The 27,821-nt window shown below is 59.0% G+C and overlaps 4 protein-coding genes across 5 annotated transcripts; 1 reads left to right on the top strand and 3 right to left on the bottom strand.

Annotated features, from left to right (window-relative positions):
• Positions 1 to 1,127: 1,127 nt before the first annotated feature.
• On the bottom strand, positions 1,128 to 2,267 carry LOC128805970 (collagen alpha-1(VIII) chain-like). The gene is made up of 3 exons (XM_053975030.1): positions 1,796 to 2,267; positions 1,549 to 1,620; positions 1,128 to 1,355 (listed from the first exon to the last, which is right to left on the bottom strand). Exons 1-3 carry the CDS (start codon positions 2,104 to 2,106, stop codon positions 1,292 to 1,294), a joined length of 447 nt encoding a protein of 148 aa, XP_053831005.1. The 5' UTR covers positions 2,107 to 2,267; the 3' UTR covers positions 1,128 to 1,291.
• A 441-nt stretch (positions 2,268 to 2,708) lies between these two features.
• Positions 2,709 to 6,929, bottom strand: BTC (betacellulin). The gene is made up of 6 exons (XM_053975029.1): positions 6,848 to 6,929; positions 3,992 to 4,087; positions 3,598 to 3,715; positions 3,312 to 3,458; positions 2,908 to 3,015; positions 2,709 to 2,813 (listed from the first exon to the last, which is right to left on the bottom strand). The coding sequence occupies exons 1-5, from the start codon at positions 6,918 to 6,920 to the stop codon at positions 2,910 to 2,912; spliced, it is 540 nt and encodes a 179-aa protein (XP_053831004.1). The 5' UTR covers positions 6,921 to 6,929; the 3' UTR covers positions 2,709 to 2,813; positions 2,908 to 2,909.
• Positions 6,930 to 9,608: 2,679 nt separating this feature from the next.
• Positions 9,609 to 19,550, top strand: PARM1 (prostate androgen-regulated mucin-like protein 1). The gene is made up of 4 exons (XM_053975027.1): positions 9,609 to 9,717; positions 16,705 to 17,373; positions 18,103 to 18,181; positions 18,737 to 19,550. Exons 1-4 carry the CDS (start codon positions 9,666 to 9,668, stop codon positions 18,819 to 18,821), a joined length of 885 nt encoding a protein of 294 aa, XP_053831002.1. The 5' UTR covers positions 9,609 to 9,665; the 3' UTR covers positions 18,822 to 19,550.
• A 3,336-nt stretch (positions 19,551 to 22,886) lies between these two features.
• On the bottom strand, positions 22,887 to 27,810 carry RCHY1 (ring finger and CHY zinc finger domain containing 1). 2 transcript variants are annotated; one of them, XM_053975582.1, is made up of 9 exons: positions 27,403 to 27,810; positions 26,563 to 26,682; positions 25,751 to 25,866; positions 25,608 to 25,686; positions 25,308 to 25,352; positions 25,147 to 25,205; positions 24,791 to 24,817; positions 24,374 to 24,494; positions 22,887 to 24,152 (listed from the first exon to the last, which is right to left on the bottom strand). In XM_053975582.1, the coding sequence occupies exons 1-9, from the start codon at positions 27,808 to 27,810 to the stop codon at positions 24,024 to 24,026; spliced, it is 1,104 nt and encodes a 367-aa protein (XP_053831557.1). In that variant the 3' UTR covers positions 22,887 to 24,023. The 2 variants fall into 2 exon arrangements, with proteins under 2 accessions (XP_053831557.1, XP_053831558.1); XM_053975583.1 differs by lacking the exon at positions 27,403 to 27,810 and adding an exon at positions 26,772 to 26,905.
• Positions 27,811 to 27,821: the final 11 nt, after the last annotated feature.

Genomic DNA, 27,821 nt, shown 5'->3' with positions numbered 1-27,821 from the left:
TTGGCATTTATTTTCCAAAATATTAATTTCCAATTTTTCTAATTTATAAGTTGGGTTTCACCTTGTTCTGTTGGTGTGAGTGACCCACAGCTCATTCCTGTGCTCATGTTTGCATCCCTCACATCCCAGATGCACAAGGTAAGGGCTAACAATTACAAGAGTGACCTTCTGGGATTCCAAGGAAAACTGCAGAGGTGCCAGCCGAGGACATCTCTGCCAGGTGCCACCATCACTGCTTATGGGGAGAAAAGCCACCCAGAAATACTCAGCTGCTGCTCAAAACAACGCAAATCACAATCCTCCTGCTAAAACCAGCAGATTTCCTTGGAAAATCCAGGCTGCTCCTGCCTGATACCCACCAGCATCACCTCCCCAGGGATTCCATCCAGTTCTTGCCAGCCTGGGCATAAACCAGTTGGCTTTTCCGCTCTCTGGGATTTTTATTTGGGTTTTGTTTTTTTTTTTTTTTAATAGTAATTTTGTTACTATAAACCAGTTGGCTTTTCCGCTCTCTGTTGCACCCAGGATTTTTATTTGGGGTTTTTTTTTTATAGCAATTTTATTTTCCAGCTCTCGTTCCTCCTGCCCTCAGCGCCGTGACACGCACAGCAGGGGATTCACCTCCTGCCTTTTCATCCCACCACCTCTCTAACCCATTCCCAAAAATGTAAAGGAAGCTGCAAAGTTCCTGACTCACTTGTGTGGCTTTTTTTTTTTTTTTTTTAATCCCCAGTCTTGGTGCTCAGCACATCACCTCCTGTCTGCTCTGTCCACTCCTCAGGAACTCATGGTTAAAGCAGGAATTCTGTGGCAGTGCAGGACCCCCAGGGTGGCATCCAGGGAAGCATCACTTCCTTACAACCAGGGAATGTAGGGCTGCTGTGGGAAGAGCCCCTTAAAGCACTGAAAACCCAGCACTGAATAAACCAGCTCCAGCATCCTCCCGGCCAGTGCTCCATGAAGAATCATCAAAACACTGGAAGTGTCCGTTTTATCCACCTCTGAGACCTGCAGGGCCACTGATTTCCCAGTGCCTGCTTTCCCCAGCCCTTCTGGGCCTGCAGCACCCCAGCCATCAACTCCAACCACCCCAAAAAAACAGACAGGAAAAAGGCTCATACCTCCTTTTCATTTTATTTGTCTCCCAGACTGTGTACAGCACATCCCCAAAGAAGCAGCGAGCGTTTTTTCTCGTGGCTTCACTCCCCCACCGGGCAATCCCAGCCAAGCCTGGGCATCAGCAGCCATTTATAGAGGGGGTGGATCAGCTCACAGGTGCTGCTGCTGCCTCTCAGCTCACACCAGGGCTTCCAGCAGCTGCGTGGAATCGAGAATCCACTTCCCCATCCTGGACCCTGGATGAAATAGGAGCCCAAAAAAATGTCCCTTGGCACCCCAGGGCCGTGCTCCTTGCCTGGGCACTGGGATGAGCCTTCCCCACCCTTTTGGCACGGCCACGTGGCATCGCTTGGGCACCAGCATTCCCGAGGGACTGGCACCACCGGGGCGGTCATCGCCCCCCGCGTCCAGCTGGAATCACCGTCTCACCGACAGGAGGGGCTGCGGGAAGCGGTGCAGATCCCTGGGGTGGCCTCGGCTCTCACCATGGCACGCTTGGGGCTGAAAAAGAAGGTTTCCAGTCACGGCAGGGCTTTACACAGCCCCAGAGCCACCCCCGAGCCCCTGCTGCTGCCAGCTCCAGGAGCTCCCAGGCCTGTGAGGATGAGCCCGGGCAGGAGCAGAGGGCTGGACCTCAGTGCAAACCAGTTTGCCCAGCAGCTGCTCCCACACTCACCAGTTCCAGCGCGTCCTGCCTGTGGCAAAGCCGGCGCCGGGCTGGAGGGGTCTGTCCTGCTCGGGCAGAGGAACCCAGCCGGTGCCCGTGCCGGGAGAACCGAGCCCGGGGCCGGGAGGGTCACCGGCTCTCCCGGACACGCCAGCCCCACCCGCTCCCGGTCTCCCAGGGGGACGCGGCAACGCAGAGCCCCCGGGCCGGTCAGCAGGCCCCGGCTCCAGCGGGAGCCGGTCCCTGCCGGGAATTGGGAGCTGCCGGGGCCCCGCGTCCCCGCCACCCGCGCGGGAGACACCAGGGACACCCGGCCCCATCCCGGGATGCTGATGCTGTCCCCCCGCAGAGGGTCAGTGCCCAGACCCACTGCCAGAGCCACGGCACCCCCGCACCGAGGGGAGGGAATCAAACCATCCCCTGCGCCTGCCCGGGCAGGGTCCGCACGCAACTCCAGGCACCAGAGCCCGCAGCGCGGCGGCGACGGCAGCCAACGGCCCCGGTTCGCCCAGCTCTGCGCCGGTTCTCGCCTGTTTTCCACCAGTTTTGCCCGCTTTCCCTCACCCGGTCCCTCCCCTCTCCCGCCTGCTGTCGGGAACCGGGAGGGCGCCCGGGGACGCTGAGCTCGGCTCAGTCCCTGCGGGAAGACGCGGCGGCAATGGAAGCAGCTCCAGCACAGCCCCCAGGCCGCCCGGAACGGGACCGCGAGCCCGGCAGAGCCGCTGGGACCGGCACCGGGACCGGGACCGGCACCGGGAGCGGCACGGAGGCGCCGCGTTTGTGGCGCCCTCGCGTGGCCGGTGCGGGTATTGCACGCGGGCCCCGCACCGGCTCAGTGTCGCCGTCTGGCGGCCGCGGCACGGCAGCGCAGCCCCCGCCGGCACCGGCCCCCGCGCCCGCAAGGACATTGGCGACACGGGGACACCTTTCCGTCACCCCTTTATTCAAGCCGCTGCACGTTTTAGCCCTCGCCCATGGAGCCAGCCGCTGCTGCCGTCCGGGACCCGCCCGCAGGTACCGGGAGCTCCTGCGGAGAGAGCGGAGCCCGTCGGCCTCGGCGCCCACCCCAGTGCGGGGCTCCGGTCACACCGGCTCGGTCGCCCCCCCCCGCTCCCCTGCACCTTCACGCGATGCCCGTTTCCCGCACATCTTCACTTCTGGAAGGTCCATCCTTGTTTAGCGTTTCCATCTCTTCTGCCTTTCTCTTCCTACGCTGCCTCCGACAGTGGCTTGACGGGGGGGGGGGGGGGAAATAATAAAAAACAAACAAACAAAAAGAGGCAGAAGGGGACATGGCAGTGATGCTCCTCCCTCTCCCTCGGCTTTTACCCTGCAGAAGATCCACATGGGATCACACCTGCTTTCCAGCCCCACAGGAATGTCCCAGGCGCCTCCCAACACCTGCAGGACCATGTCCCAGCAGCCTGGGGCAGCCCCAGTTCAACCTGCCTGGAGCCAGGGGAGCCGAGCAGGATTTGCTCCCTCTTCCCTTTCCCTTCCCTTCTCGCCCCATTCCCCCACGTACTGGCTGCAGAGGCAGATGCCGACGACGAGGATGATGAGGGCGGCGATGGCGACGATCAGGGAGATGATGACGATCTGGCCCTGGTCCCCTCGCAGGTAGAACAGATCCACCCTCTCGCAGCGAGCCCCGGTGTAGCCCCGCTCGCACCTGCCCCGCGGCACAGGGGAAGCACGGGGCGGTCCCGAAAGCTGCCACGGTGCCCGTGCCCCGCCTCAGGCTGCTCTCCCGGGGAGGACGGGCGCAGCATCCCACCCCGTGCCGCCGTGTGCCCACCGCGGTGCCTTACACACAAGCCGGCGCCTGCTCGGCCACGAGGAAGCGGCACCTCCCTTTGACACAGTAGTGCTGGTACTCCTCCGGGCACCGGGAGAAGTGGCTCTGCCGCCGCAGCTGCGTCCCGTTCCCTGGGGGTGACAAGCACGAGGAATACCCCAGGGGGGGTGACAGCTCTGCCCAGAGGCAGCAGCAGCAGCTCCCCTGAGCCGGTGCATCCCCGCAGCAGCTCCGAGCCCGCCCGGCTGCAGCCAGCGGGGTCGCCATGGGTGTCCTTGGCTTCCCAGCCCAGCCACGCCACACGGCTACGCTAGACAAAACACCTGCTCATCCGCCCTCCTGGCCCGCTCCCCCGCTCCCTTCCAAGGCCTCCGGCTCCCCGCAGCAGCCTCACACCAGCCCCTTACCTGCGCATCCCTTGGGCGCGCCGCAGCTGAGCCCCTCGGTGCCGTGGCCGGCCGTGACGTTGGTGTCGGCGCCCACGCAGCTGAAGAACGCCAAGCCTGGAAGGCGGCGGAGGCAGCTCAGAGGGGAACCCCCAGCACCCCCCCACAGGCACAGGGGGGGCGCTGGCAGCGGGCTCTGCAGCTGCGCCCACGGCCCCCCTGCGCTGGCAGCATCAGCTTTTCCCCGGGGCCGGGAGAAGGGGAAGCCGGTCCCCGCCTGCTGCCTCCACCCAGCAACGCCCCGGCACGGAGGTCTGGGAGGCAGCGTGGTGGGTTTTGGACCACACAGCCCAGCCAGCTGCTCCTCTGCCCGGGGAGGATGCAGGGAGGGATCCCCAGAGAGATCCGGACTCGTGGAATCATTGATTGGTTTGGCCTGGAAGGGACCGTCAAGTTCGTCTCATTCCAACTCCGCTGCCACGGGCAGGGACACCTTCCACTATCCCAGGCTGCTCCAAGCCCCGTCCAGCCTGGCCGTGGACACTTCCAGGGATGGGGCAGCCACAGCTGCTCTGGGCAACCTGCGCCAGGGCGTCCCCACCCTCCCAGGGAAGAATTCCTTCCCAGTATCTAATCTAAACCTGCCCTTTGTCAGTGTGGAGCCGTTCCCCTTTGTCCCGTCGCTCCGTGCCCTTGCGACAAGTCCCTCTGCAGTTCCCTCGGAGCCTCTTTAGGCACCGCAAGGTGCTCCGAGGTCTCCCTGGAGCCCCGCACAACCTGGGAAAGGGGAAAGGGGCCACCACTGTCTCCCCGTGGCCCCGGGGTGAAAACCGAGAGGCGGCCGAGCCCGGCGCGTCAGAGCGGCGGTAACCGGATCGCTGGCATACCAGCACTGACTCAGCACGGCCCCGCTCCCCGCCCGGCCCTCCCCAGGGATTCACCCGCCGAGGTGGCACCCGGGGAGCGGGGACAGGTCCTGCCTGACGGGGCAGGGGCCCGGGTGGCTCCCGCGGAGGTGGCCCGCCGGGGCGGGGCTGTTGCCATCCCGCGTGGGGGCAACTCGGCGGCGTCCCAGGGAGCGGAGAGTTCGCGCAGCCACATCCTGGCAGCCTCGTCTCCCCGCTCCCTGTTTCCTCATCCGGCACCTTGGAAAGAGCGGTGGGAGCCGCCCGGCCAAGCCTCCGGAGTCCCCCCCCCCGTCCCACAGCGGGGACAATTCCCAGCACACACGTCCCTCCTGGCTATATATAGCCACCACGGCGCTAAGGACGCGCTGCGGGTGACAGCGCCCCGAGAGAGCCCGGCGGGGAGGAAAGGGAGCCCACCGCCCCGCCCGGGCCAGGCGCAGGGTGGGAGCTGCCTGGCGGCAGCCAGGGATGAGCCATGGGGCGGCTGCACCCCGCGATCCAGCTGCGGGCGGCGTGGGCATGCGGCGGGACAGGGAGGGAGGGAGGCTGACTTCACTCGCGGTGACCGAGTTCACAGCTCGACATGGAAAGATCCCCACCAAAGCTGAGCTCCCCACCCTTATTGCAACCAGATGCGGAGTTCTGGCAACGTCCGGGCTGGCAGCCCCTTGGCAGGGCCGCCCTGGTGGCGGTGCCAGCCCCGGAGGGAGGGGGCTGTGCCCACCCACGGCCGCATCGCGGCACCCAGAGGCTGCAGGTGCAAACAGCCTCACCTCCCTGATGCACGGGGAGACCGGCTCCACTATCTTGGGCTGCAGCCTTTCCTGAGCAGCCAGAGATAACCCAGGGAAGGATCCCAAACACTGGATTATTTTGCTGCTAACACCCCCTTGCTCACCCAGGAAAGCCCAAAGCGTAGGGGAGCAACCACCCAGGACATCACTGAGCTCTGAGGGGACGCACCAGCCCCAAAACAGGTCGGCTGCCCTTGGTTTCCTCCTGCCAGCACAGGTTTGGCAGGTTTTGCCAAGTGCTGTCACCAGCCAAAGGGCCAAACCCAAGCTGCTCCCTGCGGAGAGAAAAGCTCCCCTGAAACCCCAGAGCAGGCACTCTCTGCCAGGGAGGGTCTCAGCTGCCCAGCCTATCTGTGGTTATTTCCTGGCAGCCATCAGCAGACACCTGTCTGCAGCTGCCTGCTTCCCAAAAACTTAGCAACTAACGTGGGAGCGAATGCTCACACACTTGCTGGATAGGTACTGCTCCCCCCCCCTGCCCCCGGCACGCCACATTCCCGGCGCTGCCAAGGATGGCCGCGGGTACTCAGGCACCCACCAGCAGTGTCCCTTCAACAGGCGGTAAAAGCATCCCGGTCCTGCTCCAGGATCCAGCCGGGACATCCCGGCCCCCATGCTGGCCCCAAGGGATTCAGAGGCAGGGGAACACTGGATTGGAACGGTGGGGAGTTCCAGGATGGAACCTGGGGGTACAGGGGGAGCCCAGGGACAGGGCTGGGCAAGCACCAGGCCGGGCACAGAGGAAGGGCTGGGATGGGATGGGATTGTCCAGGGGGGCACAGGGAGTCACTGGGATGGGGGCTGGAGAAACACCAGGATGAACACTGGGATGGGACAGGGCCAGCATCAGGATGGGGTGTAAGAGGAGGGAACACAAGGGTCCAGCAGAACGGGACCCGGGAGCACCAGGACAGGCAGGGGGGAGCACCGGGATGGGAGCGGGAGGCAGGTGCAGGATCATCAGTCTGGGAGCGAGAAGCAACGGGACCAGAGAGAGGACGGCGCCGGGACAGGGGGTGACACCGGGCTGGGACAGCGGAGGTGACACCGTGCAGGGACGCGGAGCACCGTGCAGGGGCGGGAATCACCGGGCCGGGACAGGGAGGAACACCCTGCCGGCCGCTGGGTATCCCGGGACCGGGCAGGTGGCGGGGCAGGGGGACGCCCGTGCTTACCGGAGGCGAAGGCCAGGCAGAGCAGCAGGGTACCGGGGCCGCCGCCCGGGGCCGGGGCCGCCGCCGCCTCCATGCGCGCCGCCGCCGCCTGCCCGGTGCCCGGTGCCCGGCAGCTGCGGCGGGGCGGGACGGGGGCGGCCGCTCTGGCACCACCGCCCTCCTCCTCCTCCTCCTCCTCCTCCTGAGCCTCCTCCTCCTCCAGCTGCGCGGCTCCCACCCCGCCGGAGCCATCCCTTGGCGGTCTTGGTGTCCCCTCCCGGGTGTCCCACCCACGCGTGTCCCACCTCGCACCGGCCGCGCCTGGCCTCTCCTGCCAGGAGGCGTCCGGCAGATGCCTCGCCCCAGATCGCCGGGGATTTGGGCAGCCACAGGGATCCCCCATCCTGCCGTCACGGCTTCCAGGCGGGGCTCCCGGGATCCCCTCTCCAGAGGGATTTAGGGCGCGCACCGCAGTCCAGCCTCGCCTCCCCAGAGCATTTATCCCCGGCCAGCTTGCTGTGGAAAGGTAGATTTATTCACCGCGAGCGGCTGTAAAACACCCTCCCAAGGGCCTTGGCCGGCAACGACGGCAGCTCCCAATTAGTCTGCAAGGGGCTGCGCCTTGGCAAAATACACCTTGCGGTGTCATTTTTGCCTCGGGGTGTGCTGGGAGGATGTTCCCGGTCCCCTGAGTGACATCCTGAGGGGCTGAAGAGACCCGGGGGTGAAGGTGTCCCCCGGACGCTGGCGTGTCCCCTCCTGCCGTCCGGCGTCGCTCAGGAGGGATGCTTCGCCGCGGGCTGGCGCTGTCCCGGCTCCCAGCAGAGCACGGGAGGGGCCGGGAGGCACAGGGGGCTCTCCCGGCAGAGAGGGGCGCGGGCAGGGAGCGGCGGTGGAGCCCCCGGGCGCGGATGAAGGTGGAAATGAAAGACTGGAAAGAACGGGTGACCTCAAACCGCAAGCTGGCAGCTATTAATGCGAGTGCTGGCAGCCACCCAGCCATGCCATTTGGCCGCTGGCCAGGGGGTGAGCAAGCTCCCTTAGCCCTGGCCAGCCAAAAATTCCTGCTGCAAGCACCGGCACACCGGTACCGCCGGCCCCTCGGCTCACGGGCACGGCGGCTCCCTGCCAGCGGCCCCCCAAAAGCAGGCAAAGAGTGATAAACCGCAAGGATGGTGCAAAAGCTCTGCTGAGGGCTTGGGCAAGACCGGCAAAAGTGGCATCTGGCACCCGGACGTGGCACAGGGCCACCCAAGAGGAGCTGGCTTCATCCCGGTGGGGTGGGCAAGGCCAGGGAGCAGGCAAAAAAAAAAAAAAAAAAAAAAATCCTAGTGCCCACCAAAAGAAAAGTTTCCCTCCAGCACCTTTCATATCTGGATAAAACTGGAGGGGAAGGGCATTTTAAAGAGATTTTAAAAGAGCTGGAGAGCCTCAGGGCAGATGTCACCAACAGTTTCCAAACTCCGGCAGCAACGGGAATGCGCCGGCAAAAGTTATCCCCAAAAAAGGATCTCTCCCTGGCCATGTCCCCTGCTCCACTGAGACCGTGCCGGGAGGACCAGGCAGAGGTGACCAGCAGGTGGCAGCTGGAGCCCAGGGCTGGTGGCCCTCGGGGGAGCTCCGGGCTAGCCAGAGCCCAGCCCTTGGCGCCCCAGGGCCACGGCGAGGAGCAGCGGCTGCGCCCAGCCCCGCCAGCCCCTCCAAAAACTCCTGCCCCTGGAAGCGCGCAGCACCATCAGCAACAACAGGGATGCGAGATGGGAAGCAGGGAGATTATTACCGCGCTGTTCCCACGGCAGCAACAACAGCAATGTTTTCCCTCCTCCCGAGCAGAGGAAAGGTTTCAAGGAGAGCTGAGGTGCTGATAGCGCCCGTCTGCCTCAGGAATGCCAGCTGACTTGGATTTTGTGCCCTGCTGGTTTAGGCGCAGAGCCAGGATCCATCCTGAGGAAACGCCACACAGCACAACGGGACCGAGGGCTGAGTAACCCCCGGTAAAGATAGCTCGGCCACAGCCCGGGCTCCAAAAATCCTTTTCCATAGTGAGCGTGCAAAAGCCTGGGGAGGATGAGTTCAGCCTGAAAATATGTCACCCACAGCACAGCTCTTCCCAGAAGGAAAGAGGTAAAAATATGGTCCTTGAACCTCCTGCTGTGCCACAGGTGTCTGCCTCCTGTCTGGATCCTTTGGGCACCGGGAGCTGCATTTTGGGAGCTGCTTGTGCCGTGGAAAGGCAGGATCCTCACTGCCTGGCTCCCCTTGATTTATGTACCTGGCTCGTCCCCCACCACAGGCACCACATCCCTCTATGCAGCAGGCAAGGTGATCCCCAGGGAGGTCCAGAATCACGGGGCCACAGAACAGTTTGGATTGGAAGGGACCTTAAAGCTCTTCTTGTTCCAACCCCGCTGCCATGGGCAGGGACACCTTCCACTATCCCAGGCTGCTCTGAGACTTGCCCAACATGCCCTTGGACACTTCCAGGGATGGGTCAGCCACAGCCTCTCTGAACAACCTGTGCCAGGACATCGCCATCGCACTCAGGCAGGAGCTGGCACGGCCCCGAGAACCAAGAGGGACAAGTGCCAGTGACACAGAGCACCCCAAGTGCAGCGTGTGACGCCCACCGGCAGCGTGCGGCACTCAGCATCCCAGGACAAGGCGGACCGTCCCTGGCAGCCGGTGCCCGTGCCCCGCAGCCCCGGCGGTGCCCGGGGCCGGCAGGTGCCGCTGTGGGCCGGGCCGGGCGGGGGGCGGTGGCGGGGGCCGGGCCGGGCGGCGGCGGGGCCGGGCCGGGCGGTGCGTCCCTCCCGCCGCGGCTGCCAGCGCCGCCGGCACCATGGGCTGCTGCTGCCGCCTCCTCTTCCTCGCCCTCCTCCTCCTCCCGGCAGGTAAGCGCCCGCCGCCGCAGCGGGATGGGCAGGGGGGGACGCGCCGGGGACCCCCCGGAGTCGGGCTGGGAGCGACGCGGGGGCGACGGGGAAGGAGGCAGCCCCGCGTTTGCCCCGGCTCCTTCCCGGAGAAGGGCTCCGCAGAGCCAGCCCCCAGCGCGGATCCCACCCGCACACCCCGGGAGGGGGAGGGGGTCACCCCCAATGACAGCGGTGCGGTCGGGCAAGAGGTGTTCCACCCGGCTTTTCCTCACCCCTCGCCCCTCACAGGCGTCCCCAGCAGAGTCCCCGACTGCCTCGAAGGAGGGCGACTTGATGGGACCACCAGAGTCGCCTCACGGCCACCCCCAGCCCCGCATGCCCCTTCCCTCCACGGTCACTGCTTCCAAGAAGCTTTCAGGGCTCTCCCTGGCCTTGAGCCGAGGCTCCCACGCCCCCAGCCCCTGGCGCTTCCCCCCCCCAGCTCCAGGCATCTCCCCCCGGCGGCACCAGCCTCCCCATCCCACAGAGACGCCCGATTTGACATCCTCCCGCACTGAGACGCCCAGCGGGGACAGTTCTGTCCCCGGCTGATGCCACAGCGAGCGCAGGTCACCCCTCCGCCCGCCCAGGCTGGGCTTTTCCGTAAGCACGAGGAGCCGCTTGCTCGGGAGCGTGGAAAACGCACTTGCATAACCGGGGACACTGCGCGCGAGGAGAAACCCATCGGCTGAGCTGTCACTGTCACATCGCTGCCGGCAGAGCAGCGCCAGGGGCCGGGGCTGAGCTCCCTGACACGGCCCGCGGGCAGCAGCACCCCCCCGGACCCGCAGCTGGGCAGGTCGTGGCCGCGGGACCCCCAAGCCACCACCCTGGATCAGTGAGAGCCGATCAGGGAGAGCTGGATGAATAATTCTCCCTAGGGAGGGGGAATTTGCCGGCGAGCTCCCGACCCGTGCTTCACCGAGAAAATGTGTTTGGCAGGGATGGGGGTGAGCATTTCGCTCCTTCACCGGCCCAAATTTGCCCCCAAAGCAGCCAGTCTCTGCCGGGAGGCAGCCTTTGGGGTTGGGAGGCGGGCTTTTCCCAGCACCCGGGCCAAAGCCAGAGCTGTTCCCACGACCATCCCTCTCCAAAGCACCAACGCCAGCCAGGCTTGGCAGAAGGAACAGAAAAGATTTCCCCGGACCGTGGTCCCACGTCTCTCAGGCTGCTCCCAAACGGCCCTCGAGCATCTTTCAGATGCTTTCTACAACATTTTTGTCCCCATTGAAATAATTTTTTTTAAAAAAAGATATGCGTGTGTGTATATATATATCTCACTTGGGAGGAAACACCAGTCATGATTTAAATATGCTTCAAGCTCATTCTTCAGGACTAAATGACAGCAAGGACGTCACTGGCCAGGAGTAAAATAAGTCTGGGCTTTGCCTGGCCACGTAATGAAATAACAGCGTCTCGCACAAGGAAGTTTTTATCCTGTTATTACTCCTTACTCTCGATGTAAATTGAAACCTGTTTTGCTTTCCTGACCTGGTGCCCAGCCCCAAGCCCACCCTCCCCTTCAGCAATTCCCCCTGTGCCCCAGCTGAGACATTTTTAAGTACCTTTTAGAAGCAGATCTTGGCCTTTAAGGTTTTGAGTGCTTCTTCGGGGAGGCTCTGGGCTGGAAGAGCTGCTTTTTGGGCTCTCAGAGCCTCATGGGCTGTTTTAAGCTGCCATTGAGGAGGCAAATCTTCAAGCACTCTCCTCCCCCATGAGCTGAAGGACAGGGGGCTTGGGTAATTATCCCCTCTCCCAGCCCAAACGAGCAATCGGCCTCTAATAGCAGAGGATGCTCTAAAATTCCTCTGCCGAACCCAGTTGCTTCTCCCCCTGGGAGGGGCTGATGCGTGTTGGAAGCTGCACCTGGAAACACTAATTAGCAGCCAGCCAGGAAAATTATGGAACTGCGGAGTTGTCACCTGGGCAGAGCTGCTTCTTGCAAAACTCCTGGCTGGCTCCAGAGCCATATCCAAGATATATGTGCTTGGGAAAAATAGTGTGAGGTGTCCCAGGCAGGCAGGTCCGTCTGCCAGCTCCCAGCCCACGGAGACAACAAATCCCGTGGGATCCCTAATTCCCCTTCCCCAGGGGGAATCAGCACAGCGTAACACCTCTTGGCACGTTTCAAGAATATAACTTGAAACACTGAATGTGTTTTTTATTTAAACAAGCAAGACATCATTTTGGAAAGAGCTGGTGCTGTCAGCGCTACTCCTTTCCACCCCATGTCCTCATCAGGTACCTCTGGCTGTACAGCCTGACCACTAGCCAGAGGTGGAGGGAAAAAAGCACCTAAAAATTCCTCTTCACCTTCTTTTCTGCTATAATTTCATTGCAGCATCAGCATCAAGGGCTTAATGAGCTGAATAATTGAGCAACACTTAGCTTTGGAGGGGTGGGGGGGGAACACCACCTTTTCCTTGGGTGGAGCGTGGGTTTGTTGTGCCACCAGAAGTCCTCACCTCTGGCATTGGATCATGGGGCAGGGAAGAGCTTGGACACCCACCCCTGGCAAGGAAGGAGGGAGCGTGCAGCATGCAGGGAGCCGTGTGAATTTAAAAAAAGAAATAAATAAAATAAAAGCTATTTTCAGCTGGGAAGAGCGGAGACTGCAGGGTGCTGGAGCTTCCCTCCTGCCTCCTCAAGGGGGGTCTGCCCACAACAGCATTCCTCAGGCTCTGGAGGGTGTGCAGGAGTGAGCCAGGCCTCATGGCTGGGACAGAGGCTTGGGATGGCGAGGGACATGTGGATTTCTGTTGTGCAGCTGTTTCTCTTAGCTACAGAAAGCTTCAGAGCAATTAGAGCTCAGCCACTTAATGACCATGCAGCAGAATAAAACTAATCATGCAGGAAGCCAGCTCGGCTTGCCAGTAAATCAGAGCAACTGCAGATTTATTGGATCTGATGGCCCTGGCTTCTTCTCACGGGCAGGGAATAGCTTTGCCTTGTACCTGTTGGTGTTTCTGGCCTCTGGTTTTCTCCCTTGGTTTCTTCCTCCTCTCAGAACTAGTTTCCTACCATCGCCGGCAGACCCTGGCACTGAAAACAGAGGTGACAGGGCAGGAAAGAGTGGAGCAGCACATCAGGCAGGGGTGCTGCTGCTAACACTGGGGTTCACCAGCACTCACGTGCAGTGCTGGAGCTTTGCTGCACACCTCCAGCCAGAGATGCTCCCAGGAGTCACCGTTTCCCATCACTGATCCAGCTGGGTGCTCCCTCTGTGCTGGCATGAGAATCCCAGTGAGTGTGAGACACAGCTCAGAGCCTGCAGAGCTGCTCCCAGACCTCCCCATCATCCGTGTTTCTTGAGGATAACCAGGCAGGAGTCCACCACAGTGCCCCAGGAAAAGAAAGACACCAGTTAAAGATGTGGTTGATCAACCACCACATCCTCTGTGTTCCTTCCCCCACATCAGCACAGAGCTCCAGCACAGCCCTGTGCACTGCAGATGGGGCCCCCAGCCAGCGAGAAGTGAACATCCCCAAATCCCAAACTGCATGGGGACAGGGAAGGTGAGGCAGCGCAGGGCTGAACAGCTGGAAAAACTCGTCGAACCCAAAGCAAAAACCAGTTTGGCTTAGTCCTAGCTACTCTAAGGAGGGCTTTTGCCAACCACAGCCAGATGCTGCTGGTTTTACAGCAAAAAAATACAATGGAAATCACACCTGAGCATTAACAAGGGGGAGGGGAGCTACCAAAAGCCAGCACAAGTTATGGGAATCCCCAGCCACAGGAACCAAAGCTGAGCCAACGAGGTCACAAGCAGGAAATCCTTACTTTTATTTACATCTAGATTGTTTTATTGCTCTGCACCACTTAACCTGGTTATAAACCAAGGCACACTCAGGGGACTCAGGGCTGCTCTGTCATCAGCATTTGGTGAGGAGCAGCATGATACAGGACTAGCAAAAGGTCTTTTTTTTGCTCACTCTTGTGATTAAAGACTGAGGTTTCTACAGAGCTCTGCTTTAAGGAGCAGTGATGCTTACTCTTTGCACCGTGCTCTTGGTTACTTGTGGTTTTTGGGTGTTTTGCCAGCTGCTAAACTGGCATGGAAAGTGGTACCCAAGCTGGCTGCACAAGCAGAGAGTGCTGTGTGTGTCCAGCAGCTCTCCCTGTTTTGCCGCTGTTGTTCCGTCTTCTGTTCAGAGCAGGTGGCGAGATGCCTCGTGCAAGAGCAGTCAGAACAAATAATACCCGTGTTATGGAAACTTTCATTATCCCTTTGGCCTTGGCTGCTAGAGGAGCATCCCTGGCTGCAGCTGGGGCCTGGGTGCTTCAGTTAATTTGGGCTGGGAGCAGGAGCGTGGGGTGGGTCCTGTGGGCCTGCTGTGGCTGTGTCGAGGCCACGAGCTCTGAAACAAAGCTTGCTAAAAGCTCTAGCTCCGCCTTATCGCTGGGCGTTTGTTTGCTGCTCCGGCCTGATGTCATTCACTCGGGCTGGAGATGTTCTCTGGTGGCTTTTAGGCTGCCTTTCAGCTGGCAGGGCAATTCGGGATTTGCTGCGATGGCTTTTGGAGTGCCTGGGAAATGCATTCTGGAGAGGCTGCCAGCCCAGGTCAAGCAGCTCTTTCCCAAGAGGAGCATGAGCATCACTCAGCCCCTGCAAGGGCATGACCTGCCCTTCTGTGTGCCTTCCAGAAGCCAGGAGAGCATCTTGGCAGTAGGAGAGGGAGATAATTCACCAGGCTCATTCCCCAGGTTGGCCCGTGATTAGGGCTAATGTTCCCCTAGAGATTATCCCCTAAGAATATCCCCTTCCCCTAAGAGCAGGCTATTTGAATGACAGGCCTTTGGGTTCTTCTTTCCCTGGCTCTTTTCTGTATTGCTAGTGACAAAAATGTAGGAGAAGGACTTGGCAAAACTCCTGTGGGGCTCTGGAGTGTGACACTACTGCTTTCCTCATCCTGGCAGTCCCCTGGATTCCAGCAGGGTGGTCAACTGCCCTAAGTGAATTAGATGAGCAAATTCCTCAGGGCTGAGCTATGCTCGGCATCCTCTGGGAGCCAACGTCCCTCAGTCCCACTGACAGCCCATGCTGGAGGTGTTTTTAGCCTTCCAAGCCGCGTGGTCCTGCGTGAAGTGTTGTAGCTGTCTGTTTTGTCCCTTGTCCCAGGGCCACAGCAGCAGCTCCTGCAGACCCGGTATTGGGGAAACAGAGAAAAGCTCTGCTTGGATTCTGTTTTCCTTTTGGTTTTCCCTTTCAGATGCATTGGTGAGAGGACAGGACGTGCAGACAAGGCTGCCCGCCAGCTGGGTGCAGGGATGTGGATGGGGACACGTGGAGCACCAGCCAAGGGGGCCCTCAACCCTTTCGTCCCTCAATCCTAACCCCATTCACAAGCAGCCTGCGCTGCCTCTAGGATCGTGGCGGGGTTTTCCTGGGGTTATCTCCTCTGGGTGAGAGCCCAAGGGCAGTGGCTGGGTCCCAGATCTCCTGTGGCTTGGAGGAGGCAGGGGACAGCTCAGCACAGGCACGGGCAGGGGGTGCTCGCAGGGAGAGGCAGGGAAGACCAGGGCTGAGCTGAGCTTCCTTGCTCCCCTGGGAAGAGTCCCTGTGACTTGTGACCTCCTTGGCCGGGAGCGCTCAGCCAGCAGCCAAAGATTGTTCCTGCCTCCAGTTCTGGCTCAGCCTCCCAATTTATACCCCTCAGATGTTATCGGAAAGTTCCTGACTCATCCGGGCCAGCAGCACTGCCAGCTCCCCGTGCTGCCGACCGGGCTGCCTCCAAGGTCCAGGCAGATCATGGGAGCTCTGCTGACCCCAAGCACTTTGGGACATCAGGGTGGCTTTGCAGGGAGGTGGAAAGCTCCCTGAGGGACCGGGAGCATCTGCATTTACAGAGGTAACAAACTCCTGAGATCCTGGGAGGGTCCTGCTTGTGCCTGACGGGCTTGTTGGGCTCCAGAGGCTGCCTGGTACCTGCTGGAGCGATCGGCAAGGTCCGGGTGTGAAAATATTGAAATACAGATGGATCCTGAACCGTGGTGTGAAGGATCCTTGGTCCAGGCCTCCCTGCTGCTGTGGTGGCTCATTCAGCAACCAGATTCCAGCCGGTCATTCCGCTCCTCCTCCCTGTCCCACGGTTTGTGTCCTCGGCCTGAGGAGGGTGAAAGCTCAGAGCCATCTCCAAGTGCTTGTCCTCAGGAGAGAAGAGCAGCCATGGCCTCAGTGCCACCTCCAAGACCCCTTTGCTTGGGAAATGGGGTCCTTCCACATGGATATCCACAGAACCAAAAAAAGCAGTTTTGGCTGGATTAATGAGTCCCTGCTCTCCAGTGCCATATCCCATTGTTTCTACACACAGGCACTGAATGTTTCTGTCCTCCCCACTCCTGATTAGTTCATTGCAGCTGGAGTGAGCTCCTGGGATGCTCTGGGGGATGTAAATCAATGAATACACGGAATAAAAATGCCTCCCGATGTCATGCAGTGTTGGCACGCTCCTCCCTCATCCCAGCCACACTGAGGGGGCCAGTGCTGGACCAGTGCTGAGCTCAGCCCTAGAAAGGGGGGAAAAAGCCCCAGCAGTCAGCTGGTGGGGACAGAGGGAGAAATGACTCATCTTCATGCTAAGAAATGGAGACAAATGAATGAATGCACAAGGAAATGGGGGGAGAGGAGAAAGAGGAGTCTTGTGTTATCACTCCCAGCTGCACAGTGGCAGGAGCTTCTTCTCCTGCTGCTGGCAGGAGATGCTGGGGAGGTGGAGGGGGTGATTGGGGTGACGGGGGTATCCCAAACTGGGGGGAAAATGGGGCTGAATTATGCCAGGACAACTGGTCTGGTTTAAACCTCACCTCTAGGTACACAGCTGTACTTCCCCTCTCTTTATTTTAGACGGCTCTCACCATTCTAAAACTTATTTCCAGCTCAATTCCCAAGCCTTACAGTGCTCTCCCCAACACCAGCTTGCCCCAGGGATTGCCCTGTCGCTAACATTTCTCTGTCTCACTCCTAGGACTGGGCCATGACTCCCCAGAGTCACCCCTCATCCCCATCCGCCCCCCCTTCCTCTGGGGGGGCGTCCCGGTGAAACCAGACTCCAGGGATGTCCCCACACCGGCTCCAGGCCAGCCCGAGCTGCCCTTGCCCACGGGACCTTCCGGAGATGGGACGTCCTCCAGGCCCCTGGAGGGGGATGGCCACAATGCCAGCACCCCAGCACTGTCCCCTGCTCCTGTCACCGCGAGCCCCGCGGCCACAGCAGCCGGTGCCTCCGCGGCCTCCAGCCCCGGCTCGGTGCCAGCCGCCTCGGAGGCGGCGCCGGCTCCGCGGACAGCAAACGCTGCCAGCCTGGCGAGAAGCACCACGGATTTGGGGGCAGCTTCCAGCCCCGCAGACGCGGCCGTGCCGTCGCCTCCCTCCTCGCTCCCCACCAGCGAGCCCACCTCACCTCCCGGGATGGGCCTGTCCCCGACACCCGTCCTCGTGAGCCCTGCCACCACCCAGCCACCGCTGCTGACCAAGGACGTCCCTTCCCTGGGGACACTGGCCATGGCATCGAGCCTGGCCATGGAGCCAACGTCCCCGCCAGTGACTGTGACGAGCCCCACGGAAGCCGAGGCCACGGCCTCGGAGAAAACCACCGGGGTCACCGTGGAGGAGGTCCCGCGTGCCCTGAGTGCAGGTGAGCTCCTCTGCCCCCCATGTGCCCACAGCATGCCAGCCTCGGCGCGCTCAGGTAGGAGGGGCAGAGCCCCACGCGGGAAGGGAGGAGGTGCTCGGCTTCCCGAGAGCATCGCTCTGCAAAATTCCTGGAGGAGCCCGTGTCATCTGATCCGCTGGCAGAGACCGGGAGTGGTAGATAACAAATCTTGGTTGCCTGGAGACGCGAATGAAATCCTCAGTTCTAAATTTTGACTTGAAACACTTCAGGATGAGAGGAAACAAACGGCTGGATGGTGGGTGCCGCCTGAGTTAGGATGATGTAGGTTTTAGTTTTCCCTCCTGGAGACCCCAGGAAGCTGTGACGAGCTTCTCCCCGTCCCCTTGTGCAAACACGGGTAGCTTAAAAGGGCTCCACGTGGCTGGAAAAGGGGAGATGTGGAGCATTTCCTAGCCTTGGCTCGGCACTGAATGCTGCCTAGTGCTGGGAGGAGCATCAGGGAGTGAGTCCATAGTGCCTAAGGCGTGTTTCATCCTACACATTCCTGCTCTGCATTTATGGGAAGGGGATCGTCGCCAAAACAGAGCGGGGCCCGGCCTCCTCTTTGGGAAGCAGTGAGGGAATGTTCCCCCCGCCAGAGATGGCTGGCGTGGCCGAGTTGGGAGCAGCTGGGGTGTGGGATGTGTGCCAGGGGGCTGAGACTCCACGTGGTGGGGCTGAACCCTGCCCTTTCTGGTGTGTCACGCACAGGGAGCATTGTGGCCATAACCGTGACGGTCATCGTGGTGGTGGTGCTGGTGTTCGGCGCAGCCGCGTACCTCAAGATCAGGTAAGGCTGGTTTTGGGGTGGCCCCCCCCTCCCTGAGGCTCCCTCTCACCGACACCAGGCCGATGCTGAGCGCCGGGAAGATGTTCTCCCCAGTCCTGGCAGGGCAATGTGCAGCCTCTGGTGCCAGCAGGGCTCCGTTTCTCACCACTCCTCTACTGGAAAGCAGAGTTTGGATCCCTCATTTTGCAATAGCCCTGCTCAAATGCCAGGGATGCTGCTCAGCATAGTCATATCCAGTAATTATCCCTTGGGAAAGCTGCTGCCGTGGGTCTCGCTGTCACTGGGACAATAAACAGCAGCAGAGCCCAGTGCTGAGCATCCCTAATGAGCCTTTGCCGAAAGCTGAGATGAGCAAAGGTCTGGTTTTAATTCCCTGCCTTGTCCAGGCTCATTCAACGGGGGCAAAACCCAGTCTGGGCTTCTCTTCACTTCTCCTGGTCTTTCCTCTTAAAATATCTCAGAGCTTGACCTAGGGAGCCCTTGTGTTAATATTTCTTCATCCCTTGGCAAAGTAATAAATCCTCGAAGTAACCTCAGGACTGCTTTCCCTGGCAGGCACTCCTCCTACGGACGGCTTTTGGACGACCACGACTACGGCTCCTGGGGCAACTACAACAACCCTCTCTATGATGATTCCTAGCAGGGATGAAGAAAAAAAAAAAAAAAAAATCCCATAAACCCTTAATTTATAAGCGCTTCTGCAGCAGAGCATCCGCTGTCGAGGAGATGCCGGGCACGGAGCCCCTGCCTCAGGCAGGATTACCGTGGGGCTGGTGGATGGCAGGAACTGGAGGGCGGCCGTGCAGTGCTGACAATAAACCTGAATTTTGGCCTTTGAGCAGGAAACCAGGTCCTGGGGCAGCTCAGCCACTTGTTGTAGGCAAGGGAAGCCAAATTCCCCAGGGGGAAGGGCTGGGGAGGTCAAGGGAGAGGATGGAGCTTCAGCCAGTGCTGTGGCATCCTTTGAAATGCTGCTGCTCTGTGATTTGGGGGGGGAGTGGGGGGCTGCTGAGCCAGAGCCAGCAGTGTGCCGGGGTCTCCTGTGCTTTCACATGTCCCTTTCCCTAAAATCACTTCCCCGTGTTGCCCCGCTATGAAATCCTTTGCCTTGTCTCCCCAGGAACCATGAACAGTTATGAGGCTGCTCAGCCACTGCTCCCTTTCCTTTCCTGCAGGTGCTTCCATGCAGAAGTCCCTAATTTAAGTTTTTCCATTTAATCGTGGGGGTTTTGGTCCCAAAAGCAGCCCAGGAGCCCACGGGAAGATGCACTGACCGTCCATGTCACACACGTGGCTGCTTGCTCCACAGCTTTGTTTCCATTCCTCAAAAAAACTTGGCTGCTAAAATAGAGCGGAGTGTTCTTTTAATCCCCAATTTGTGTTCAGCTTTTAGTGGGGGAAGCCTGGGGGTGGCTGATGGCAGAGCTGGTTTGGGAAGGGGATGCTCAGCCGCTTCTCCCTCTGGCTAAATTCCCTGGCAGTGGAAAGCAAAGCCCTCAGTTCATGCGGCCCTAAGAAACAAACCAGCCCCGAATGGTGCTGCAAAGTTTTGGGGTGTCCCGGTACGGGTGGTGCAGGCTTGGGAACAGGCTCTGCTGCTCACCCTGCCTCCCAAATGGAGCATCCCTGGAAACAACAAAGCTTGGGGCGTTTCCATGATTGCTTCCTGCAATGAGAGATGCATCATCTCCGGATGATGGCACCCGGAAAGGTCAGGAGAAATGAGGGCAGCTCTGCTTCCCAAAAGGAAGTGCAGTCACTGTGCATTTTCCTTTTCCTCCTGAGCCTTTTTCAGCCTGTTCAGTCCCTCAACCTCTTTTTAGTTCAAACTTGGTGAAAACAGGAAAATAAACCTGTGGGTGGTTGTTGCACCTCCCAACCACAGCCAGCCTGGGAAACTGCTGGGGCTGGGAGCATACACAGGGAAGCACGGGCTCTGAAGATGCTTATGATGAGCAAAATTCCTTTTCACCTTTTTTGGCACCCGAGAAGCAGCAAATTAGGCTACCTTGGCTAAGAAAAGCCACAAACTGAGTTAAAAAACCACCACCCTTCTTCTCTGGAAATAAATTGGATGTTGTGCTGCTGCTGCCAAACTGAGGGAATAAAGAGAGAGGAAAAGCCATCAACTTCAATTAAAAGTATATAACCCCAAGGGCATAAATTCCTTTTTCATTAAGGAGGACAGAAATGGGGTCTCAGTTTTCCTGCTCAACCCTGTGCCTGGATCCTCAAAATGAATTACTCTCTCTTGCCCTTCAATGCAAGGAAGAAGCTGTACATATTTTTGGGGATATCCCGGGGTGAAGACAGATTTCTCACCTCTCTGGGATCAGACACCATCCCCAGTGACACGGATGATACGGACACGGACAATGCGTTTCCATCTGCAGGACTGTTTGGCAGCGTGAGCCAAGGCACAGGGCAGCCTAGGGAATAACAGATGTGTTTGCCAAGTGGAAAAAGCACTTTATTTTGGGGCGTAATGCCCTCAGATACCTGTGTTCCAGGCAACACCCCTCTCACATTCCCACCTCAGACCCTCTGGCTTATCGAGGGCTTGCTGTCCCACACCACTATAGCAGGGAAAAGGGGGGAAAAGCAACTAGGACATGCCCTAAAAAAAGGCCTTCCTCCTTCTCTTTTAAAAACCAACGGGGTTAAAACCCTGCTACCAACTGGTTTCATGTGCAAAACCGGCAAATTCCCATTTTTCCCAAAGGCTCCCACAACTCTGCCTCAAATGCACCTCCTCCCAACTCCCTCGCCTCCCTCCCCCCGCCCCCCCTTTGGCTCCGTTTCATCTCAGAGATATTTTATTTATATAGGGAAAAAAAATAGCTGGCATAGCTCCGTGCGTGTGGAACATCCCATTCCCCGAGCCCGCGGGCAGCGGCGCCGGGCGCGGCGCGATCCCGCCCCGGCTCTCCCGCCCTGCCCTCGCCGCGGAGCCGCCGGCTGGAAGCTTCATCACCGCTTCCAGACTCCCTCTGGCCTCCCTAATGATGCTCTTGTTTGGCTCATCTGTGAATATTCCCATCTATCACCCAGCTTTCCAAGCGTGGAGCCACCGGAGCGAGTAGCAGTGAGTAGCTCCTGGCTGCAGCCTCCCGGCTGCTGCTCGGGCACAGGAATCGGTTCAGGTGCCAGAAGCCACCTCCAGCCGGGACCACGGAGGAGCAAATCCACGGGAACCGCCCCGTTTCCAGCACGGAGGTCCCAGTACACCCCTGGGCTGAGCTCTGCAGAGCCTCGGCTGCCCCTCTGAGGTATGAACAGCACAGCACGAGGAGCCTCTCCCTCGCTGCGTCCCTTCCAGCTGGAAATTTAAAAACAGATCGTTTCCCTGCGGCCGGGCAGGGGCGAGACATCAGCCCCAGGAGGGGGTGGCTGAACCAGAGGTTTAACACAGAACACCCCCACTTCCATCCCACATGACATTACTGGAGCAAGCCAAAACCACACCAGAGCCACCAAACCAGCCCAAAAGCAGAGATGCTCACTCCCCACAGCTCCTGAGCCATTCCCATGGGATGGAGGGCCCAGCAGAGCCCCCCAGCCCTGCACTTTTCCACTTGCTGCCTCCCCGAGTCCTTCCTCCCGCATTCCACAGACCTCTGCCAGCCCTGCCTTTATTAATAGCTCCGTGACCTTGTGTGTGGCCACGGCCCCCGAGCCTGCTGCAGCTCCACTTTTTTCCCACAAAGCAGCAATAATCCCATCTGCTCCTGATTGCGGCCTGGACGGGTGGGCAAGGCAGGATTCCGGGTGCCAGGGAGTGCGGGAGCTTCCCAACAGCTCCCGTAGCCCGTGGGCAAGCTGTGGCCAAGGCTGCTGCTGCTTCCATCCCTGGATCCTCTCGGCGCCCCGATCCCAGCATCCTTCCCAATCCCATCTGCTGCACCCTCCATGGACAGGGCAGCAAAGCCCCATACAGCACCTCCCATCCCATAAAGCAGCTCCTTGCCTGTGTTTATCCCCCCTCCATTGCCCTTCATCCCCTGAAAATGCCATTCCTTTTCCTGCGGTGCCATTTATTCCCTGGCAAAGGGAGTTCGGGGCTCGGTGCCAAGATAAACACACCGAACAGCGGTTCAGCATTCCCTCAGCACTCGCATTCCCTCGTGCACTTTCCAGAGGCAAACGCCAAAAACAGGAGAGCAAAAGGTCGAAATCACCCGGATCCCACACCATGAATAATTTTCCTTCCCAACACCAAAGCTCAGCTCAACTAAGAATTTTCTTTCAGCCTCCACTTGTGGTTGGAACCCAGACAAGAATATTTCCAGTTAAGAACTGGAATATAATTAGCTTTCCATTTAACAGCCAACCTGCTCGGTTGTGGACTAGACCAGCATGGTTTTACCATTAGCAACACACTCCCAAGGCTACTTGGCCAGAGTTTTCTGGGATGACAACTCCTGCAGGCTGATGGGAGCCCCACTGGCACTTCCAGGCTTACCTGGGAGCAGGTCTCCATCCAGGGAAGGAGATGGAGTCAACCAAAGCAGCAGGAAGCCTTGCTTGAACCACAGCACAAAAACATGGAAACACGGGAGCTCTTAAAAAATAAAGCACTTATTTTCCTAACAGTGTCTGAGGCCTCACACCTCCCCACATCCAACCATTTTTCAGCACTGCATCATGGTTTAAAGTCAGCTGGGAATTTCCAGGGAGTACGTGTGTGAAAGAAGAGCACAGCACGCACAGCGTCGTTTGTTTATTTTAATAGAGACCTTATTTTACATTTATTTATAGCAGTGAGAAAAGTGCTCCAGAAAAAGATACCCCAGTCAAGGCAAGCTACCATAGCTACCATCCAAATCCTAAATATTCCCTACAGAAAATGGGCACTGCTGGATTAAGAAAAGCTCATTTTACAACAGAACAAGTTAAAAATGAGTAGTTATAACCAGAAGAATAACTGACCCTTTTTTATATCTTATTACTGTAAAGTATCTGCATGTGAAATTCACAGAAATCAAGGACTTTCTGCAATATTTAAGACTGCAAAACACCTCAGGCAGGATGTTACATGAAAGAGGGTGGAGTTGGGGTTTTTATTTCTTTCAAAAGGCAGTCGTTCACCCCCCCAGTTCTCTCCCCACAGTGAAGTTCTACCATTAACAAACACCAAAACCACTGAAAACTGGACCCTGGACTGCTTTATTTCAGTGAACATCTCAGGCTCAGCCTGATGTGAAGGATGTGCTTCACTTTAGGTACCTAACCAGCAAAATCCAGCTATGTATGTGTCTCAAACCCCACACCACCTCGGCCTTTGCCAGTGCAAAATGAGGAAGAAACGGGGGGAAAAGCAACTGCAGCTGGCAAAGGAGCCCGAGCAGAGGGACAACAGCGAGTCAGGAAGGGTGTCCAGGGGAAAAAGGGGGGCTGTGCACCTGGATCTTCTGGCTGTTCATCCCAGCAGGCAGGGCAATTCCCCTGTTTGGAGGGAATTCTGTACACACAGGTGACAGCGCACGAAGGGAGCCGAGGATGCCACTCCTGCCCGCTGTCCCTGTGGGCACACATCATTCCCAGGGAACACCACGTCCTCACACACAGCCCCGTGGATGTTGGCACCGGCCCCAAAGGCCTCTCAAAGCGACCCACTTTCCCCGAGAGCTGCACCTCCAACCTCCCTTCCCCCTGGAGCTGCCCCACAACTCCTCCTGCTGCTGCGCCAGCTGCTCGCCACATCTCCCCGTGCTGCTCCTCTCACCTGCCTCCTGCCCGACGCAGTAAAGGACTCCTTGAACTCGGAACACTGGAATTTTTACTGACACAAGAGTTGCTTTGTTTGCAAAACAGTCTCTCCCGGGGCCCGGCGCTGTCCCGGTCACTGCTCCTCCAAGGACAGCCGGCACCGCCCGTCCTGGGCCGTGTTGTAGGACTCACAGCTCTGGCACTTCATGCCCAGGAGGTGGAACTGCACCGTGGAGCGGGCATTGCAGTCGTTGCAAAGGATCTGCACGCACACAGGGGAGGCAGGGAGGGAGAGGCTGCAGCACCAGCGGTGCGTGTACATACACAGGAATGATGAAACACCCCCAAGCCCACGCGTGACTGCTCCTCGGCATTGCCCGCCCCTTGGTCCGACTCCTGGTCCCGCACTCGTCCCCAGTGCCCTCTACTGCCAGTAACTCCGAGGGACAGCTCCATGAAAAGCAGGCAAGGCTGCCCTCTTACCTCCACCATCATGTTCTGGTACTCCGTGGGCATGGGAGTCTGTGCCACTTCGTTGTCCAGCTGGCGCCAGTATCTGGTCATGTCCAAGGCCGAGTGCATGCACAAAGGACACCTGTAGCCTCTGGCAGGAAGAGGGGGGGAACGTCTCAATCACAAAATGAAGCGAGACCACGAAATAAGTCCATCGGTGGGGACAAGTTTCACATCGCACCAGGCAAACAAACAGCAGGAAGCAGCAAGTTCTGGCAAACAGATTTGGAAATGAAATGCCCCTTATCCCCTTAAGTTAGCCCTTCATCCCTTCAGGAGCTGTCTTTAAGTCAGTTGGTACAGAATTGGCACGGTGATTTTTACCTCTTGAAGCAGTATGTTTGGACTAGGGTAATACTGAGAGGGAAAACGTTTGGAAATACTTACTCCTTCAGCATTTCGTCGTAACATGTTCTGAAAAGGAAACACAGGTCGGTAAGAAGAACTGAATTACTGACAGGGAACACACCTGGACTGCACAAAGGGAATAAGCCACACGAGTATCCCCAGGGCAGAAATTAAGAACATCCCCAGGCCAAGTGACAGGAGAGCTTCATGCTGTCAAAGCAGACTGAGAAGGAAGACACCCCCCCCAAAGAAAATACTTCCTGGAGAAACAGACTGTCCCCACAGTGCAGGTGCCTCAGAAACCAGCTGTAAGCAGCCGGTACAGACTGAACGCTGCTGAATGAACACCCAACCCAATGCAGCAGGTATTTCCCTTTCTCAGGTGTCTGCTTTACCTGTGAAGAAGGTGACCACACGGCAGAACATGGGCTCCAACACGTGATGTGTGAATATCCTGTTTGGAGGCAAATATAAGAGAAAAGAGAAGAAAATTAATTCACACACAGTCAAAAATAGGGCCACACAGTTATCCAGGAGACGAAAAGAAGCTGCTCACCTCCAAACATATTGGGCAGTCCTGCCTGGAGACATTTTCAATACACTTTGCAAATGGAAAAAGAGAAAAAAACGTTATTCTGCTGTGCAGTTTTCTGTGTTTTCCTATACTGTAAAGCTCCACTATGTAAAATTTATTATGTCTTCCATTAGTGGCATCTGTGTTGCTGTTAGGTGAATTCAGAGAAGGAGAACCCACTGCTCTCCCTGTTCCTGTGGCCTCAGATGGGGCTGAGGCCCATCCAGCTTCGTGTTCAAGGCGTTACCTTTTACGACACGGAGGCAAGCAGCGTGTCCTCACCTTGTGCTTTCCTTGGAGACTCAGGCTCAGGCACAAGTTACACTTGGAGCAGTGGAAGAAATCCTCCTTGGGGCCAATCCTGCGGAGAGAGGTGTCAGGGCAGGGCCGGTGCCCGCGGAGCCGGGCCCGCCGCCCGCACGCACCTGCAGATGCCGCACTCCTCGCAGTGGTACTGCTTCTTGTCACGGTCAAACAGGTGGCAGATGTCACAGTAGTACTCCCCAAAGAGGCTGCCACAGCCCTCACAGCGCTGCTGGGCCTGAGGGGACACCAACGTCCTGAGTGCCGCGTCCGCTTCCAGGCTCCCAGAGGGGCACGGAGCCCCTGGAGCACGGCCTGAGAGCTAAGAAGCCGTCAGCAGACTGGAGAGGACAGGCTGAGGGAGCTGGGCCCGCTCAGCCTCGATAAGGGACGGCTGAGGGGATCTAATCAATGTCTGGAGGGATGCGCAAGGCGCCAAGAGGCTGGAAACAGCCTCTGCTCCGTGGTGCCCAGAAACAGGCCAAGAGGCAATGGGCACAGGCGGATGCACAGGCAGTTCCACCTGAGCGGGAGCAAAAGCTTCCTTCCTGCCGCCTGGAATAGAGAGGCTGTGGAGTCTCCCTCACTGGAGACATTCCAGAACCGCCCGGGGCACAGCCCTGCGCCATACGCTCTGTGATCACAGAACATCCCGAGCTGGAAAGGGCCCCACGAGGCTCACCATGTGCGACGCTTAACCCGCAAAGGACAGCGCCGAGCACGCCACCAGGGGCCTGAGAGCACTGCCCAAACGCCTCTTGCCCTCTGCCAGCATCGCGGCCGTGACTGTTCCCGTGCCTCACCCCACCGAACCTCCCCTGACACCCCCCCCCAGGCCACAACCCCGGTACGGAGGCGGGACCGCGTGTCCCGGCGCGGTCCCTCCCGGGCGGAGCCCTGCCGTGACCTCCGCGGCGCCGCTGCCCGCGCCCACCTTCTGCAGGAGCCGGCAGCGGGTGCACTGCACCTCGGACACCCGGAACCGGTCCAGCTGGTGCTCCTCGGCGCCGTCGTGGCACAGCCGGCACGGGTACAGCTTCCCGCAGCACGGTGCCTGGGAAGGGAAGGACACGGCGTGGAGCGGGGCACCGCGGATCGGCCACCACCCCCTTGCCAGGGCACGGCCAACCCCCGCTCACCCACCCGCAGCCGGCAGCCCCGCCGGTAGTGCTCGCATCCCTGCTCGCATCCCGGCTCGCATCCCGGCTCGCATCCCTCCGATCCCCCCGCCGTGGCCATGGCCGCCGCCGCTGCCCGGCCCCGCTCCACCCTTTCCGCTTCCTCACAGCCGGTTCCGGAGGACTTGGAGTTTTCAAAATAGCTTCTCCCCCCCCCCCGCTCCTCCCCGGCTTGAACCTGCGTGTCGCCCTTCTCGCCGGAGCCTGGTTGGAGTTGGAGGGGCGCTCTGGAGAGCTCTCAGTCCAAGCTCCCTGCCGAGGCAGGGTCACCCAGAGCAGGTGATACAGGACCGCGTGGGCTGGGAATGTCTCCAGAGAGGGAAATCCAAGATGAATCACAGAATATACCAAAGGGACCCATGAAGGATTATCAAGTCCAGCTCCTTGCCCTGCACCCCACCAGTCCCACCAGCTGCCTGAGAGCTTTGTCCGAACACTCGGTGAACTCAAGGATCCCTGTGGGTCTCTTCCAACTGAGCAGATTCTGTGTCTTCTTCATGTTGAGGTGGAGCTCCTTGTGGTTTAGTTTCTGGCCACTGCTCCTTGTCCTGTTGCTGGGCACACCAAAAATCTGGCACCATCCTCTTGACACCCACCTTGGAGATAGTTGTATGGATTGATGAGATTCCTGCTGTCTTCTCTTCTCTAGACTGAGCAGGCCCAGCTCCCAGAGTCTCCCCTCCAGAGAGAGATGATCCAGACCCCTCCATCGTCTTTGGCCTCTGCTGGACCCTCTCCAGTAGCTCCTTGTCTTTCTTGACCTGTGGAGCCCAGAACTGAAGACAGCACTCCAGATGTGGCCTCACTGGGGCCAAGTAGAGCATCATCTCCCTGGACCTGCTGGCCACACTCTTCCCCATGCAAAACCTTCCCCTTAAACCTTTCTCCCCCTCACAAACCAAACTTTCCCCCAGAAACCTCCACTCTTCCCTCCCCAAACCTTCTTTTCCCCCCTTGCATTTGCCCATGGCTACCTGACTGACTGTTGTGGCCAAGTGGAGCATCCACTATGGGG

Source organism: Vidua macroura, chromosome 4, assembly GCF_024509145.1.
Source record: "Vidua macroura isolate BioBank_ID:100142 chromosome 4, ASM2450914v1, whole genome shotgun sequence".
NCBI classification, from domain to species: domain Eukaryota; kingdom Metazoa; phylum Chordata; class Aves; order Passeriformes; family Viduidae; genus Vidua; species Vidua macroura.
This window is presented reverse-complemented; position numbering and strand designations above follow the sequence as displayed.